General features: G+C 43.8%; 1 protein-coding gene across 5 annotated transcripts in view; it reads right to left on the minus strand.

Annotated features, from left to right (window-relative positions):
• NR2C2 (nuclear receptor subfamily 2 group C member 2) overlaps positions 1-18,167 on the minus strand; it is a 77,351-nt gene extending 59,184 nt beyond the window's left edge. For 3 of the 5 annotated variants that reach the window (XR_003796558.1, XM_029241832.1, XM_029241835.1), the window contains exons 1-2: positions 17,719-17,892; positions 3,958-4,041 (exon numbers count right to left, since the gene is read on the minus strand). Coding sequence is in view for 3 of the 5 variants with exons in the window: in XM_029241832.1 (XP_029097665.1) it covers positions 3,958-4,017 (60 nt within the window). In the remaining 2 variants the exon portion in view is untranslated. Of the gene's footprint in view, positions 1-3,957; positions 4,042-16,224; positions 16,827-17,718 lie in introns of those variants that run through there. The other 2 variants (XM_029241833.1, XM_029241834.1) reach the window with 2 other exon arrangements.
• Positions 18,168-19,036: the final 869 nt, after the last annotated feature.

The following is a 19,036-nucleotide window of genomic DNA, read 5'->3' on the forward strand; positions in this document are numbered from 1 at the left end:
GGCATCTGGCTGCTGTTATGTATTGTTTTTAAAAAACACTTTTATTGAGCTCTAATTCACCTACCATACATTCTACCCATTTGAAGTGTATAATTCAATGGTTTTTAGTATATACAAACATATGTGCAACCATCACCACAGTAAATTTTAGAAAAATCTCATCCCCTCAAAAAGAAATCCTGTACTCTTTAGGTATCACTTCCAAAATCCAGCCCTAGGCAACCACTATAACCTATTTTCTATCTCTATAGAGTTCCCTGTTCTGGACATTTCATATGAATGGAATAATATAATATGTTGTCTTTTGTGACTAGCTTCTTTCACTTAGTATAATGCTGTAAAGATTCATCCATGCTGTAGCATGCATCAGTAATTCATTCCTTTTTATAGCTGAATAATATTCTACTGTCTGGATATACCACATTTTGTCAGTTGTTGGACATTTGACTATTTCTACCTTTTGGCTATTTTGAATAATACTACTATAAACATTGGTGCACAAGTTTTTGTGTGGACGTATGTTTTCATTTCTTTTGGGAATATAGCTTGGAATGGAATTGCTGGGTCATGTGGTAACTTCATATGTAACTTTCTGAAGAACTGCCAGACTGTTTTCCAAAGTGGCTACACCATTTTACATTATTACCAGTAATATAGGAAGTTTCCAATTTCTCCACATCCTCACCAACACTTGTTATCTGACCTTCCCCCCACCCCGCCATTCTAGTGGATGTAAAATGGTTATCTCCTTGTGGTTTTGATGAGAGTGGAAATTAATGAAACAGAAAATACAAAAACAATAGAGAAAAATCAATGAAATCAAAAGGTGGTTCTTTGAAAAGGTCAACAAACTGACAAATCTTTAGCTAGACTGACCAAGAAAAAGATTCAAATTACTAAATAGAATCAGAAATGAATGAGGAGAAATTGGTACTGACCTTAATAGAAATAAAAAGGATAAAAGAATACCGTGAACAACTGTTGTGACAATAAATTAGATGACTTAGATGAAACAAACAAATTCTCAAAAAGACACAGACTACTGAAACTGACTCAAGAAGAAAAAGACAATATGAACAGACCTATAACAAGTGATGAGACTAAATTTGGAACTAAAAAACTACCTGCAAAGAAAAGCCCAAGCCCATATGGCTTCACTGCTGAATTTTACCAGACATTTAAAGAATATTAGCTCTTCATAAACAATTCCAAAAAACAGAGAGGTCACACAGTTTGCAAGTGACAGGATCAGGATTTAAACCAGGCAATCTGGCTCCAGAGTCTATACTCTTGACCACTATATTAAACTGTCTCTGTGAATAACTGAATAAATCGGAGCACATTATAGGACATCAAATTGTTCGTTTGTATGATCCAACTTTTGTAGTTTATTTTGGTAATGTGACTTATCTGGTCCATAGGGAAAAAGGTTGTCCTGGGGACTTGAGAGAAAATCATTTACACTATTGACAATGTTGCTCTATCTCATTTATGGAGCAAAAGCGTGGGACCTGCTAAAGCTCCTTATACGTTTTTTTTTGTTTTTTGTTTTCTGTTTTTGCGGTACGCAGGCCTCTCACTGCTGTGGCCTCTCCCGTTGCGGACCACAGGCTCCGGACGCGCTGGCTCAGCGGCCATGGTTCACGGGCCTAGCCGCTCCGCGGCATGTGGGATCTTCCCGGACCGGGGCACGAACCCGTGTCCCCTGCATCGGCAGGCGGACTCTCAACCACTGCGCCACCAGGGAAGCCCTCCTTATATGTTTTTATTTCAATGACTTCTCACAACAATCCCATGAGATAATAGGTTCTACTACTATTCCCATTTTCTAGATGAGAAAACTGAGGAACAAGGCAGTCACCCAGATAGCAAATGGCAGGACCTGGATTTAAACCCCAATCTGTCTGATCCCTAGAGAGCCCCCTTTCCACTATGGAGAGCCTGTCCTCTGGTGTAGCCTGTCTCATGCCTGATCCCTGCAACACTGAGCTCTGGTGAGCAGATCCCCAGTCCTATTACTCACCTGCGTGTGCTTCTGGCAAACAGGCAGGGAAGAGGTATGTTTCTTCACTGTCTGCTGACTGAATAAACAACTTTCCCCAAATGACTGCTAATAACCCCTAATTTAAAAACTTCATTCCCACTCAATTATTGTTTAGCACCAACATGATGAACTGTAGGCTCTCTTACTCATTTCGCTGATTTAATATTATATACAGCTACCACATGTAGTTTAAAGTCATCAAGCTCGAAATTTCAAAATAACAGCATGGAAATCTAGGGAATATTTTAAATAGGAAGATTGCTTTCGTTCTCCAAATTAATAATGCCTCCTACTATTTTGGATGTCTCCTCAAAATGTGCTTTTTGCCATGGGAAACAATAGTTGCACTAAATTAATACATGAAATTCCATTTCTTGATGGAAGTAAGGCATCTGACAGAAAATTTTACCTAGGAAATTTTCTGAATACATACACAAAACTTGTATTATCCTATAAATTACTATAGGTCAGTACTATAGGCTATTTACTATATTAACCTCTTTTCCTAAAGAGTTAGTGATGACTTCTTAAGGCAGTGATCCACATACTAGTCTCCAAGTCAGTCTCAACTGGAAGCTGTATTAAATGCAAAATAACCCTAAATATTTGAAAAGCCAACAGTGATTTTCAAGGTAATTGTTCCTAAGACAAACTATAAACACAAGCATTTTAACCCCAATACTTTCACAGCTCTTTAGCTCTTCCAAAAATATAATATTTAAAAATTTGTAAAATCTATCTGCTTTCATCTTCAGTTAACACTAACCCTTATTTGTCGGGTGAAAGGGATGATTATTATACTGTTGCCTTAAAGTCAATGGTTGATCTAAAATCTGAAAACTCTGCTCACCAATTTTACTGGTATAAACTGGCATTCGTGTACTTATTTTTTATTTTAAAAAATCCTTTCTTTAAATGTCTATCCTTTGATAAATCTGTGTCTTCACCTTAGAAATACGATTATTGGTTCAAAAACACAAATCTGAATCCTTCTAATGGCTCCTGTTTGCAGCATGATGCATGGTTTATTGGAGGAGCTCTGGAGGAAGTGAAACAGAACTGGGTCAGTGTGCCCTTGGCCAGTTACTTGTCCTTGAGCCTTGGTTTCCTCCCTAAATGGGAATTAGCGATCACACCAAACCTCAAAAGGTTGTTGAGGACTGAAGCCCTTGCAGAGGGCCTGGTACAGACTGAAAAGATCTGGCCCTACTTCCCTCCTTTACACCTCGAGTTGCCTGAACATTCCAAGCTACTTCATGTCTCTGTCCTGTCTTTGCATAGGTTTCTGGCTTAGGATGCCCTCCTCAGCATCTGCCAGTTTCCGACCCTGCTTCCTTAGGTCTGCCTAACAAATGATTACTTGCAATGCAAGACCCACCTCCAGCATTACCTTCTTCACATGGAGTTTCACGTCTTACCACTTTATCATTACTCCTTAACCAGGCCCAGAGAACACTAAAGGAAGGACCAATGGCTCATTCACCTCCATATTTCTTAGCACTTAGCAAAATCCCCAGTACATGGAAGAAGGTCAAAAATGACTGCAGAATGCACAGAATCTGCTTTCCACCATACACAGTATTAACAGAGTATCAACTGTGCAAGAAAGTAAGAGCCTTTGACTTAAAACTATACTCACAAGCTTGACAAGCATCATTAGACTCTTAGTTTTTGTTCAAAGTAAAACGTTTAAATCACCTCATCGTATGCAGCTAGGCCACCCTATTCACGCAAAGACACTTTAGGAGCAAATGTTCCTGTCATTTTCATTTTTCTTCGATGGCAGCATCCTGCTTTGGATCTGGCTCACATGCTGACTTCATTGGGACTGTTTTGAAAGAACAGCACACACTGATGTACTTTTCCTTTTAAAAGCAAGGGTGCCAGCTATTTTGCTAGCCCCTGTCACTCACCTCAGCCACCTGCTGGGTCCCCACTCTGTGCTGAACCAGCCCCTCCATATTTGTAGCCATGGTGAAGCAAGATCATTAGAGAACCTGTTTGGAAAGATGTAGCAACTTCTATCAGGTGGAGAGAAACCAGCCTACTTGAAAAACATCAGTAATCAAAATCCTTTTTTGGTACCATCTGGTGCAGATTTTGCCCTCCACAGACAACGAGCTAGCAGACTAAGCATATCTGGATAGGCTGTACCAGCTTCTTCAATTACAGGTACTAATATTAATCAGTAGTAACATTTCAATTGGGAAACAAGACTTGCCCTGGTAAATACAGACAAGGTGAATGTGGAACTTTATCAGTTCTCTTGGGTTGTAACAGCTCAGTTCACCTCTCAGGCAGGTGGGAATCGCACCTTTTTGGATAGCTCCTTGTCACAGTGTGCTGAATAAGAAGGTGGCTATCTGAGAAAGGTGTAAGATCAACTTCAATACAGAGCATTAGATTGCTATCAGCAACTGTACTTCTGTTACTAGTGACCAAGCAAGGAGCAAAACCCTGCCCAGGTGCTAACACACCTCACTCATGGGTTTAAAGGCAAACACTATCACTAACAAAGTAAGAAAAGAAGTAAGGAGACTGCATTACTAAAGTGGGCTAAGAACACGGTACTCATAAATTTATCAATTTATATTTTTAAGTCCTCATTAAATTAGAAACCCAGATAATTCAGCTTTATATTATTAGAAAAATTATGCCATCATTTGCCTTAAATTGAGGAAGTTCATCTAAAGTCCAAAAAGCATGCTAGTCTCCTGGGTCAGAATCACTTGAGTGCAAGCAGTGTTGATGAAACAGACCCCCTGGTCTCTTCAGGTCATGACATAAAGATCCCCTGAATAGTCCCTAAACCTTTTCCAATTAACTCTACCACAAAGAATTCAGGATAAAGGGATTCCACTTTGGACCTAATTCCTGGACAAAGCAAAGAATTCATTATTGACTGCACAGATCCTATGGTTAATAGGAGTTTAAAGCTCTTGTATAATTTATTTTCAGCATGTATACAAAAATCTATGTAGTCCTTCCAAGTGTGTAACACATAAAATGCACACACAGTTCATTTGCTTGGCCCCTCCTCAATCACAAACTGGACTATTCTGCAATGCAACTTTACAAAACACTTTCCTATAGTTCGCACCTAAAGTATTATATTTATAAGCACTGATGTCTATAAACTTTTTCACTCTCTGGTAACTTTCTACGTTATTCTATCCAGTATTAGACAGCCACTTCTATTATCATAATTCCCCTTCAGATTATTTTATTGGCAAAATGGTAATGACAGAGAAATGGGAGCATGAAACCCTGAGTGACAAATATAAAAGAAATCGGCCCTGCCTTCAAGGATCAATATACTCTAAGAGTACATACTGCATCAACTGCTATAACGATACCAGGTCACCAGTGCCAGTGAATCATCTTCTAAGAACAGGATTAGGACCAAGACTGGGGAGGCAGTGTTTCTGGCTATTTATTCTTTTAATAAGTATTCAAGACTTTTAACTTTTGTTTACTTTTCTTTGTTTCTAGAACAAAAAGCACAGAGAAACACTGGTCTTTTCCCCTACTCACAGTTTGATTCCAACTAATAAGGCACAGAGGAAAAAAGCATCACTTCACATGTACCAGAAAAGTCAATCAACTGTTGTTAAAAACACAACTATTGCATGTGAAAAGTCCAGAGTTTTAATCTTTTTTTCTCAAAACAGTAAATAAGAGCTCTCTAAAGAATCAAATGGATGAAGATAGCAAATAGATTATATTAAGAAATAAAACCCAAATATGCAGCTGTGACTATTAATTTTATCACTTTTAGGTGCTATTAGCATTTCTATTGCTGTTAACTGCAGTTTTATGCAAGAAATACATGAACTTGAGTATTACAAAAATATTGTTAGGGAAATATTAGTGAGTATTAGAGTACAGAAATAACAAAGTATTAGAAAGGCATATCTTTCTATTGGGTTTCCCTAAAAGAGGTGCTTGATCCTCCAAGTTTTAAGGTATCACAATGTAAGAAGTAAGTAAAACAACATCCTCTGGTGATGTTAAGAAGGGAGGGAAAACATTTAACAAAGACTATGGGTGTCTGGATGTCAGGATATCAGGGAGTAAGATTCACCTGAGAGCCTGTTTTACTGGCTACCGCAGCCATAGGCTGAGACACACAGTGAGAAGGAAGGATAAAGCTTTGGAAAGGGTACTGGGAGGTGGTTATCAATGAGGGGGTGTCCTTCAAGAATGAAAAGCTCCAGGGAACAGTGGGTCGTGTCTACATATTCACTAGCACAATATAATTTTGCATTTGAAATTTGAAAAACAAAAAAATCCTATTGTTTTGCCAGTACAAACTAGACAAAGCACTTCAAAACAGCCTTGCTGGTAGAGCTGAGCAGGCTAATGTAAAGAGTAACTAACACTTACTGAGTGGTTACTATACCCCAGGCACTGTATTCATAAGTACTCTGGACTGAACACTAAAAAAGCTCTTGGAACAGAAAACCTGAGTCTTCAAAGGCTGGCACTTGACCCACTCAGCTCCTAACCCTGAAGGACTGCCCCCAACGATCACAATGTTTCCCAATTCATTAACCAAAGAGCTATAAAACCAAGTACCTTAAGTTAAAACAAAACAACAACAACAACAAACACTACAGAATATTTTCCTATGGTGGTTTTAAACTAATGAAGTTCAACCACCATCAACCCTTTAAAAATAACTAAGCAATAAGTTGGCCGCTGAGAATTAGTAACAACAATAAGAAGGAAAAGAGGAGGAAGAGGAGGGGAAAGTCCTTGTCCTTGAAGAACTTAAGAAGGAAACTACTAAGAGCTGTGCCATGTAGATGCTACAGAGTGTCCGAAGGAAGAAGCACCTCTGAGAGCAATGACAGTTTCACAGGACAGGAGCCCTTTAGACTGGTCTTGAAGGAAAGTGGGAATTTAGCAAGCAAACAGAGGGCGGATGGGAGAGAATTCTAAGCAGAGCTCAAACTGCAGGTTATGAGAATGGCACAGTAGAGGAACAGCAGGCAATCTGGTGGGGATTGTTGAAGAGGTCATGGGAGGAGAAAGGCTGACACTGTAGACAATGAGAACTATCAGAAGTTTGGTAGGGAAATGTAGTGATCACATCTGGATCTTCAAAAAAAAAATCCTTTGGGCGACAGTGTGGAGATGATAGAAAAGGACGGTCTATGGGAAGCCAGTTAGAAAGTGGTGGCAACAAAGATTATGGATGCAGGCAGACTCTTAAACTTAACCTGAACTAGTGAGTCCTTGCTGTATAGCACAGAAATGACAACAGGGCACAGTATATAAAAACTGTCATACAGACCACAGAATGGCGCAAGTAAAACTATTATTGCTTGGCCTCATGTGGCAGTAGGTTTCATAACATAAATTCTTTCAAATACAAGTAGATCAATGTCACTCTTAACAGCAAAGATACAGAGAACACAATGGTGACTTTGACTTTAATCAACTCTTCCAGACTTACGAAAAGTGTACAGCTGACCAAACTTTGCAACCAGAGTGTCTTTGGTTTCAGCGGAGGGCTACAAACCCCACTGCAGTGAAAGCTAGGCTCAGCCCGGGAGCACCTGAATCCCAGTGAGTTAGAGAACAGCCCAGCTATGCTCTCCACAGGGGCAGGCTGAGAGGCCAATGTCTCAAATAACAATAAACAAATCCTGGGACAAGGAAACTCTGTCTTCACTGACAGGAATGGGTGAGCCTACCTTTCCCTTCACAATCAACTGATTCACATCATCCTTATTTATGTATTACGTGGCCCATAATCATATAACATTCAAAATATTTACTGCCTTGGTAGTTTCTCTTCTGAACAAATATACTGGGTTTAGAGGCTCTGGCAGGCACTAAGTTAATTTCTCTGATACTGAACTGCATGAAGTTATCATTAAGGATAGATCTTACTACATGGGGCTTCCCTGGTGGCGCAGTGGTTAAGAATCCGCCTGCTAATGCAGGGGACACGGGTTCGAGCCCTGGTCCGGGAAGATCCCACATGCTGCAGAGCAACTAAGCCCGTGCGCCACAACTACTGAGCCTGTGCTCTAGAGTCCACACGCCACAACTACTGAAGCCCGAGCGCCTGGAGCCCATGCTCCGCAACAAGAGAAGCCACCGCAATAAGTCCACGCACCTCAATGAACAGCAGCCCCTGCTCGCCTGTGCGCAGCAACGAAGACCCAATGCAGCCAAAAATAGGTAAATAAAATAATAAGGAAAAAAAAAGAATAGATCTTTTTTTTTTTTTTTTTTTGTGGTATGCGGGCCTCTCACTGTTGTGGCCTCTCCCGTTGCGGAGCACAGGCTCCGGACGCACAGGCTCAGTGGCCATGGCTCACGGGCCTAGCCGCTCTGCGGCACGTGGGATCTTCCCGGACCAGGGTACGAACCCGTGTCCCCTGCATCGGCAGGCAGACACTCAACCACTGCGCCACCAGGGAAGCCCAGAATAGATCTTAATACAATGTAAAGGGCCTAACACTGTGCCTGGCACACAGTAGGCATGCAATGCATGGGAGCTACTACTAGCACAAATTTCAAAGACATTTGAAAGCAACAACAAACTGTAAAATGCATATTATAATTAGGAATATGTCTCTCATTTTGACATAAGATCCACATGAAATTTAACTACATATGTATATGCATTATATGCTCATACAGCATTTATAACTGATTCTATTAAGCTGCACAACTGAGTGAAATGAAATGGCTGAATTAGGATAAATCTCACAAATATTTAAAAATAAACCAATACCGAATAACTATTTGCAAAATACTACTGGGTACAGAACTTCTTGATAGGCACAAGGTATTCAGTGTAAGTTTTACTATGCTAAGATTGTCAGAATTCTCTTTATACTCATGGGAAAATAAAAACAAAAATAGAAATAGCCTAAGAATTAAAAAATGAGAAATACATAGCTCAAGACTTGAAATCATAGATCAAGACTTGAAAACAGGAAACGGAAATCATGTGACAGATTTAGTATAATTTAGTAGATGTTCATCAACATAAAAGATGCTTACGGGGATGTCTCTAAGGTCAAGTTGAGATATACATCCTGTCTGTCAGAAACCCTGACACTAGTTAGACTCAAAGATTACTTACCTCTTGGGTAAGGTGATTTCCTGCCCCCACAGGAAACTTGTTTCTTCCATATTACAAGTCTGGGCTACGAGAAAGGGGCAGCGATGGTATGTGGGGGCTGGGGAGATGGGTGAGCAGTGACTTGCAGGGAAGAGAAGTGGCTCTCATCTACATGGAATTCCTAGCTACCAGAGCAGTGCTACAGGTCTGTGTGTGGAGACCTTTCCTAAAATAACATTGTACAGTGTGGGTAGCTTTCCTCGTTTCACCAAGGGCCCAAGTGTAAGGGTGAAACGCACCTTCTTTGTTTCTATTAGTGTGACCCAGGGGTAGACGGATGGAAGGAAAGCAGGACAGATTTTCTGAGAACCTACAACGTGCCTTATATCAAACTAGGCATCGTTTAATCCTTAACATACCTTCTGAGTAGGTATTATTAGCTGCACCAATGCAGACAGAAAAAAACGGAGACTCAGAAGTTTAATCAACTTGTTCCAAGTTATCCAGCTGGAAAGAGGTAAACCTGGGATTCTACCTCAGGTCTCTTTGACTCTAAAACCTCTGCACCAGGGACTTCCCTGGTGGTCCAGTGGTTAAGAGTCTGTGCTCCCAATGCAGGCGACCCAGGTTCGATCCTTGGTCAGGGAACTAGATCCTGCATGCTGCAACTAAAGATCCCGTACATGGCACCTAAAAGATCCCGCATGTCGCAATGAAGAACCCCCATGCTGCAAATAAGACCCGGCGCAGTCAAATAAATGAATGAATGAGTGAATATTTTAAAAAATAAAATAAAAAATAAAACCTCTGCATCACAGCGCCCTTCAAAATAGTTTCCCAGAAGAGGAAGTCAAGAGAAGAGAATTTTAAAGAGTAACAGGAGACCAATTAGTTATCCAAAGGAACAAGCTGCTTCCATCAATAAGCTTGATGATTTAATGACTCATTTATATAACCACTAATTCCTAAATATGTGATTGATGTCAGTATTACTCACAGAAATTTCTGACCTAGCTCCACCAGGACAGTAACATGACAGTTCCTTTAGAACTTGAACACACCTTTCCCTTACAATTTTACCTACATAATAATCATATTGATTCAAACAGTGAGGATAATTTTATCATCATTTTTAAAGTAAAATTTTTTACTGAACTATAACATGCAAATACAAAAGTGTACAAATCATAAATGAAACAGCCCAATGAATTTTCATTCAGAGAACACCACTCACATCAGAAAATAGAACATTACTAGCACCTTAAAAGGCTCCCTTGTACGCCCTCAGAGTCCCTTACTTCCCTTCTCTCCTGACTTTCACTATCATGGATTCGTTTTGCTTGTTTTTGAGCTGTATGTTAATATATTTTTTGTGTGTCTGGATTCTTTTCCTCATTGTTGTGATAACCACGAGTAGTCAGTGCATTTTCACCCCTGTATAGTATTCCAACATATGACTATGCCACAATTTACTTATCCATTCTATAGCTGATGAACATTTAGACTGTTTCTAGTCTGGAGCTCTTATGACTGGTGTTCCTATGAACACTCCTGTACCAATGGTCCCTGACTTAGGGTGGCTTGACCTACGATTTTTCAACTTTATCATGGTGTGAAAGTGATATGCATTCAGTAGAAATTGTACTTTGATTTTTGAATTTTGATCTCTTCCCGGGCTAGCAGTATAAAGTTACAATCCTCTCTCATGATGCTGGGCAGTGCCAGCTACAGCTCCCAGTCAGCCACGTGATCAAACAACCACTACACTTACAACTGTTCTGTTTTTCACTTTCAATATAAATTACTGGAGATATTCAATACTTAATTATAAGATAGACTTTCTGTTAGATGATTTTGCCCAACCGCAGGCTAATGTAAGTGTTCTGAGCATGTTTAAGGTAGACAAGGCTAAGTTACGATGTTTGGTAGGTTAGGTGTATCAAATGCATTTTCGAATATATTTTCTTTTTTAAATAATTCATGGCTGCGTTGGGTCTTGTTGCTGCGCGTGGGCTTTCTCTAGTCGCGGCGAGTGGGGGCTACTCTTCGTTGCGGTACGTAGGCTTGTCCTTGTGGTGGCTTCTCTTGTTGTGGAGCACAGGCTCTAGGCTCACAAGCTTCAGTAGCTGTGGCACACAGGCTTCAGCAGTTGTGGCTTGTGGGCTCCAGAGAGCATGCTCAGTAGTTGTGGCGCACGGGCCCAGGTGCTCCGCAGCATGTGGGATCCTCCTGGACCAGGGCTCAAACCCGTGTCCCCTGCATTGGCAGGCGGACTCCTAACCACTGCGCCACCAGGGAAGTCCCCTTGACATATATTTTCAACTTACAAATAACTCCATCATAAGCCAAGGAAGATCTGTACGTGCCTTTTGAAAATTTTCCTACTTTAAAAAACTGACTTTTACCTCTTCAGAAAAGAGACGTATGTTATAAATTTAAAATTTCTTAAAAAAAATCTGTACTGTATTAATTATGTCATCAAACATATCCTAATTACCACTCTTTTCAGCCAAAGGCTGACATGCACTTTGAGATTTGTGCTTTTAATCTTGGTAAAAGGTGACTTTTCAGTAATTCCAGGCTTATTCACCTCATCCACCTAGTAGAAGGAAGCATTATTGCAGAAGCAATGGATGAGTGGAGAGAAAGAGAATGAGGGCAGTGCAAATGACATTTCTGTAATGTTCTACAAATAATACATAATCAGATTCACTGTACAATAAATACCACCAGGGGAAATGCATCCTGAAGCCTGCTGGCATTGTTTAACTTCTTAAGAGCCATCCAATCTCAGCTGTCTATCTTTCTCAGTGGAGACCTGCCTGCCACATAGAGGTAGGCAGTTATTGGAGTTTTTATTGGAGGTGCATGTGTGGGCAGCCAGGTAAGAAACTTTTCTTTTTTTTTGGCGTAGCTTCTATTCAAACATGAACAACAAAGGTAAGTAAGGTGGCTCCCAGTAAAACCATAAAACCTTCAAGTTTGTGTCTGGCCCTGCCAGCCTCTCATTTCTCTCCCCACTCTTTGAATAGCATTCACTTCATTTTCCAGGCCCCAACACCTTCTCTCATACCTTCCACTAATCCAGTGAGAGAATGATATGCTCTTCTATCATTGGCAGAAATTCCCTCCTATCAACATGTTAACACTTCCAGGGATTAGAATCATCAGGGTTACTGTCGATAATTTTGGAATGAAAGGTTTCACCTCCTATTATGGACTTCAGGCCTCTTATTAGAGTGGAAGAGGTATCACACTCTGTCCCTGAGGCTGGGTTTCATGATTATAGGCTACCTGGAGCCCAGGGGTAATCAGAAAGATAGCTGAGCATCTGAGCTAGCCTGTTCCTTTCCCATCCTTAACAATTCCCTTCCCATCCCTCTGCTCCAAGACTCCCAGATGCTGGGGTATGAATCTGCTCTTTCTGTCCCCCTAGCAGTACCCTATGCCAATGCCCTGATCTGGACTTTAATGTCTTCTATCCACTCCCCCCACCATCACTGTGAGCTATGCTAGTTGACTGTTCCCAGGGAGTCTTGCCTTTTTGTACAGAGCCCCTGCCGCTTAAAGCTCTAGCACTCAGGGCACCTGAAGAAAGGATGGGAAGCAAGTAGCAGCAGTGCGTGACAAGGGATATGGGGAAGGAATGGCAGGATGGGACAGAGTCACAAAGAGAATCTCAGCCCCCAGGCCTATTAGGTTGAGGCAAGTGAAACTCCAACAGGTAAGAGCATATCTTTTACAACGTGTGACAGATTAGGTTAAAGATGATAATAATACACGGAGGGAAAAAGTCTACATCTAAGCTGCTCATAACCAGCAATAAAGTGAAAAGAGATAAACTAACCTCTGACAGGTGAGTTTTGCATCAGGTGTGAGGCTAGACTTGATGAGCCTTAAGACTGATTCCTTCCCAAATTCCCCCTATGCAGTATTGATTAAGGGGGACTAGTATCTGCTCTAGGAGGTGCTTTGGGACTAAAGGAGCACATGGCACATAGGTAAGCAAACTCAGGGATAAAAATCCCAAATGAAAGCCCTTAATACGTGGAGACAGTCAGGCAGCTAGACACATGAGGCCAGTGTTCAGGGCCAACGTTGAAGGTGGGCTGATCCACACAGGCCCACCTGCCTTGCTCTCTATGCCATCTGGATAACAAGTGGTCCCTGTTTCTGACCCAAATCTCAGTGTTGGCTCCCCGCCTCCCCATTTTACAACTGGGGAATGTATAAGCCTCAGAGAGGCTACCCACTCAAGGTTCCAGAGACAGGCGATACACTGTCACTTGACTCCTTGGAGACACATGCTAAAACTTCCCAGAAGTCCTCATGAAGTGACATTATTACACATAGGGTTTTCCTTCTTTCTGTAAAGGCATGTGCATGAAAACAAAACTTCAAGGTCACCATAAATACAACTGTTGAAAGCAATAAATAAGTAATTTAATGTTATAAGATAATATACACATACATATAAATATATATATATATTTAGCTTTTTCATTAAACTATCAGTTCTTTGGTTACCCTGAATTAGGTAGTTCAAGGAATCAGAAGTGTTGGATTGAACAAGTGATACCAAAAAATCCTTGAACAGGATAGAAAAGAAACATCCAAAAATAAATGAATAAAAGGGTGGCTGTTGTTTTAAAAATACCACAACACTTTATTTGTAAAATCTGTATTATATAAGTCAACAAAAATTTTCTATTTATCATGCTTTTAAGCAGAAGCTTGATATATACCTGGCAAAATGTGCTTTTAAACTTGGTAAAGCAATTACAAGGTGATTTTCAATAATTCCATTGCATGAATCAATTTATCTTTGGAAAGATTTTTTTTTTTTTTTGCGGTACGTGGGCCTCTCACTGTTGTGGCCTCTCCCGTTGCGGAGCACAGGCTCCGGACGCGCAGGCTCAGCGGCCATGGCTCACGGGCCCAGCCGCTCCGCGGCATGTGGGATCTTCCTGGACCGGGGCACGAACCCATGTCCCCTGCATCGGCAGGCAGACTCTCAACCACTGCGCCACCAGGGAAGCCCAAGATAACTATTTTAAATTAATGGCTACAGAGGCTGAACTCCCAACTCTCTGCAAACCCATTAAGTCTTCTTCTCTGTTCTTTGATCTCCTGTGATAGAATAAGACCAGCATTTTTTATTTCAAGAAAATCACACTGGTGCTTTGATTTTTCAGTTAAAGTAAATGGCATGATTATTTCTGGCTGTTTATTAATGAGTTCCATGCGAACTCATTAACTTTCATGTAATTTACCTTGTAATACAACTAATTATTAAATTATCTATTCCTTGTCTCAAAAAGACCGCCCATAAATCAACATATTAAGTGTGTAAAAAAGGATTTATGTGGGTTATCTTACCCATATTCAAGTTTGCAGGCAGTGCCATATCTGTGAGGAACCACTTCCTGAATTCATCCAAATACCATAACAGATATTTATTTTATTGCTGGCACTGCTTCTGAATTGCTAACAAGCCCACATAAAAAGGCACCATCAATGAGCAGCAACTTAGTTAGCAGTGATATCATAAATTATAAACTATTCATTCACTCAACAAGTAGTGCCAGGCACTCTGCTAAGTGCTGGAAATATAATGGTGCCCAAAATGATTCCTGCTCTCATAAGGTAAGGGGAACAGGTATCAAACAATCACATTATGGAGTGTAACTATGAAATGAGATAAACGTTAAAAAGGAAAAGAAGGGCTTCCCTGGTGGCGCAGTGGTTGAGAGTCCGCCTGCCGGACACAGGTTCGTGCCCCGGTCCAGGAGGATCCCACATGCCGCGGAGCGGCTGGGCCCGTGAGCCATGGCCGCTGAGCCTGCGTGTCCGGAGCCTGTGCTCCGCAACGGGAGAGGCCACAACAGTGAGAGGCCCATGTACCGCAAAAAAAAAAAAAAACAAAAAAAAAGGAAAAGAACACAATGTAAAGTAAAAGAATCTGATCTAGACTGGCACTGGGCATCAGAGAGCGATTCCCTGAGGAAGCGATGCTTAAGCTGACATCTGCAGGACTAAGGTGTATGGGGGGCGGGGGGGGCAGGGGGCAAATGAGGACTGCAGACTGAGGGAACATCATCTGAAAGGGCCTGGGGTAAAGGTAAGCCACACTTTCAAGAAAACTGAAGGCAGGCCAGTGTGTTTCATGCACAGGGAGCTAGGGATACAGGGATAAGAAAATGATGTAAAGTCTTAGAAAGGTTTTAAAATAGGGAGCAGGCAAAGGACCTCTACCATTATATCCTGCTAGGGCTTTAACACTATAATACCTGTAAGAGAATTCTGTAAATTGTAAAGCACCCCACGCTTTTGTTAATAGCATTAGTTACACTACTTTTTTTTCTAAATAAACTTTTGGTCTGGATGCCAAGTGACTAGCTGAAAGCAGAAGAGCCAAAACTAGTACCCCAGTGTTCTAATGCAGTGTTTTGCCCCTACACCACACTGCCTAAAAATCTCATTGTTTGCATCACTTAACCAGTCCAATGTCTTTACCAGACAGCTAGTGCTTCATGACAACAATAACTCCAATTGTGAGCATTTACTATACGTCACTTTTCTAAGCTCCTTATTTACATTAAACTCATTTAATCCTCAATTCTAGAAGGAAGGTTCTATTTACTGTCCAGATGAGGACAATGAGCCTCAAAAAAGTTAAATAACTTACTCAGAATCACAGGGCTAGTAAATATTGGCACTGTTACCCACAACACTATTTAGCTTCTGCCTACAACATTTGTGTGGGTATGCGTATGTATGCAGATGTATTAGGGAAAGAGGGAGAGAACAGAACTCAGGTGTATAGAACTATATTCACATACTTGACACCCACCAATGTCTTAGTCAACTAGCGCCTGGGTAATAGGGGGGCTCAGGAAATATTTGAGGAATTAAGGATGAACACAAGGGAATGACAAAGGATTTGAATCTGGAAGTAAAGTGATTTTCTGAGGCTTTCCACCAAGTCACGTATTCAACAGCTATTCATTTCACGGCTATATTTTCCTTGACTCTCTCGTTGATTATTAAATTAGAGATTTATTCTCCACCACCTTTGTCGTATTTCACATACCTCAGCCTGGAGGTAGAGGGGAATAATGGACGGGACAACGAACGAGTTCTCCAGCCTCACTCACACCAAACGCCTTCCCTCCTGGGGCTTTGCATTTGCTGTTTTCTCTCTCACGCTATTCCTTCCTTGGGTTCCTCCATTCAAACATCACGTCCTCACGGAGGCCTTCCCCGACCATTCAATCGCAGTTGCGTCAGGCTTTCAACACATCCAGTTTCACTTCGCTTCCTTCACAGGATTTACCACTCTCCGAAATCACCTCTTTAATTGTCTATTCACCCTACCCCCAATTATAGGAGGGCAGGGGCCTGGTCTAGCTGGTTCTCTGGATGTATCCCCAGTGCCCCAGACTAAGCAAATACGTATGTAATCAACGAATGATAAGAGAACACTCCAGATTCTCCTCTGTTCTCTCAAGCCCTCAATATCCTTAGGCTTTCCACTCCGGGTGGCTCCACACTCCATTTTCAACAACAACACCATTTTTGCATTACTCTGAGGTTCGGAAAGTAGCCTGGACTCCATTTTCTGAGTTGAGCCCCTCAAACGATCTGAGAAGGGAGGTCCGGCCTGACAAGAACGCCCATCCTCCCGTTTCACAGTCGATGAAATTGAGCCTCATACGGGCAGGAGCCCTAAGGTGTCCAGATTCCAAAAAGCCCTTCCCACGAGCCAGCGCCCTGGGTTCAGGATGCTTCAACAGCCTTATTACTATTGTTCCACAGCACTCATTCTGGACGCGTTCCACGCGGAGGACGCGCCCGGGCCCTAGCCGCGCGCCTCACGCTCACCCGGCCGCGCTCCCGCCCCGCCCCCGGCGCCCAGGCCCCACGTCGCGCCCCGGCTTCTGCTCCCACCCCGCCAGGGCTCCCGCGACGCGCGGGGACCGCCCCCTGCCGACAGATCCAGTCAGCAAAGCCTCGGGGGGCGGCGCCGCGGGGCCCCGGTCCTCCTATCTGGGCGCCAACTGGCCCGCCCAGCTGTCGCTCACAAGCTAGCGCCCGCACCCGCCTTCCTTTTCCTCCACCCTCCCTTTCAGGAAAAAACGGCGGTTGGGCCGCAGCGGCCGCCAACTGCGGGCGGAAAGCGGAGGGTAGAGGAGCCGGGGAGCGAGAGAAGGAGGGACTGCAGAAAGGAGGAGGCGATAGAGGAGGAGGGGAGCGTGGCCCAGCAGGAGCCATCTCCGCCGAGAACAAAATGGCGGCGTTGGCGGAGGGCCAACTGTGAGGCGGGGCCGCGGCCGTCCCCCTCCGCCCCCACCCTCGTGCCGGCCGGGCCGGACAGGGGTAGACCGCTCGCTCCGCCGGCCGCGGGCGGGGAGGGGAGGGGAGCGGCCCGGCCCACTATGCAAAGCGGTTGGCGCCGGCGCCGCCGCCCCGTGGCAAAGGTAAAAGGGTCGGGTTCAGCCGCCGCCGCGGCGCCTCCATGTCCGCGCGCCAGGACCGCCCCCTCCGCCGCCGGCCCGAGCCCGCCCCGGCCTTTTTTCAATTTTACCTCAGGATTTGGCGCCAAAGCGACCTCGAAGCAGGTCCCGTGTCTGCGGCGGGCGGCCCCCGGCGCGGAGGGCAGGGCGCGGGGAGGCCGGCTTCCCGGCGTCGGCGGATGGCGGGAGCCCCGGGCCGCGGGCTCGCAGGTCAGCGGGCGAGAGACGAGACGCCCAGGTGGGAGTGGGGCGGCGAGGGCGGGCCCGGAGGCGCCGCCGGGGTCGCGGGGAAGGAGGGGTTTGTTATTGTTTTTGTCAGTGAAAGGTCAGAGTTCGTGACCCCGGTGCCGCCGCCGCCGCCGCCCGCGCGCTGGTAGGAGGAGGGCGAATGTTCTTCTTCCTCTTCCCAGAGCCAGCCTCGCCGCGGCCGCGGGGGGCGGGCGAGCACGCGATTGGCTGAAGCGCGCGCGCGCAACGGAACGCGGCGGTCGCGCTGCTCCGTCCGGCCCCTTGGCGGCCCGGCCCCGGCGGCGGCGGCGGCGGCGGCGGCGGGCGCAGGGTTTCGCGCAGTTCGCCGGGGTGTCTGCCCCGACTGGGTCCGCACCGCTGCAGGGCCACCATGTAGGTTAAATGCCGAGGTCGTCGGGGTAAGGGGTTGGTTGGTCGTTTTCGAAGGCCAGGAACGCCGGGTACCGTTATTCGGGGGCCAGCGAGCTCCTCGAGGCCGGGTAGGGGCTGTGTTCTCGCTGTGACGTCCTCCGCCCCGGCCCCCGCCGAGCTGAAACCTCTGTGTTGATTGAGGAAGCAATGACAGAGCGGAGAGCCTGTAGGTCGGAAGCGGGTGGTTGGGTGGGTGGGTATTGAACTGTTTGTGCCCTACTCGGTATAGATGGTCCGAGGAGGCACCAGTTTCTGAGAGTATCAGGTCAAGTGCATAAAGAGTATCGCGATTTGAAACGAGTAAACCATGCTTAAATGTGTATTTAAAAACTCTTTGCAGAATTGCTTAAATTATATAAATACAATTGCTTCTCTTGAGCCTATGAATCTTGGGTTGTAGGTTTTCATTAGCTACTTCTCTCTTTTAAGTGGTTTTGACTTGCTTTGGAAGGTGTGGACCACTGTTTTATCAGGGATGCCCTGAAGTGCTTAGGCCAGACTCCTTGATCACCATGCTTTCTCTGTAGGCCGAAGATCCTCTGCTAATTGATTTTTTTCCTGCACTTTTCATCTTTATTATGATTACTGACTCCAAGGTGGATCGTTTAAGCTTTTTTCTTAAACAGTGGCCATTTGGGCTTTTATCAGTGTGACCCCAAATTTGAGTATTTTGTCCATAATCTTGTAAAATTTTTATTTGATAGGAAACGCTTTAAACACACCCATTTT

The sequence above is a fragment of the Monodon monoceros genome, unplaced genomic scaffold (assembly GCF_005190385.1).
Source record: "Monodon monoceros isolate NGI ecotype Baffin Bay Population unplaced genomic scaffold, NGI_Narwhal_1 Super_Scaffold_3, whole genome shotgun sequence".
Classification (NCBI taxonomy): domain Eukaryota; kingdom Metazoa; phylum Chordata; class Mammalia; order Artiodactyla; family Monodontidae; genus Monodon; species Monodon monoceros.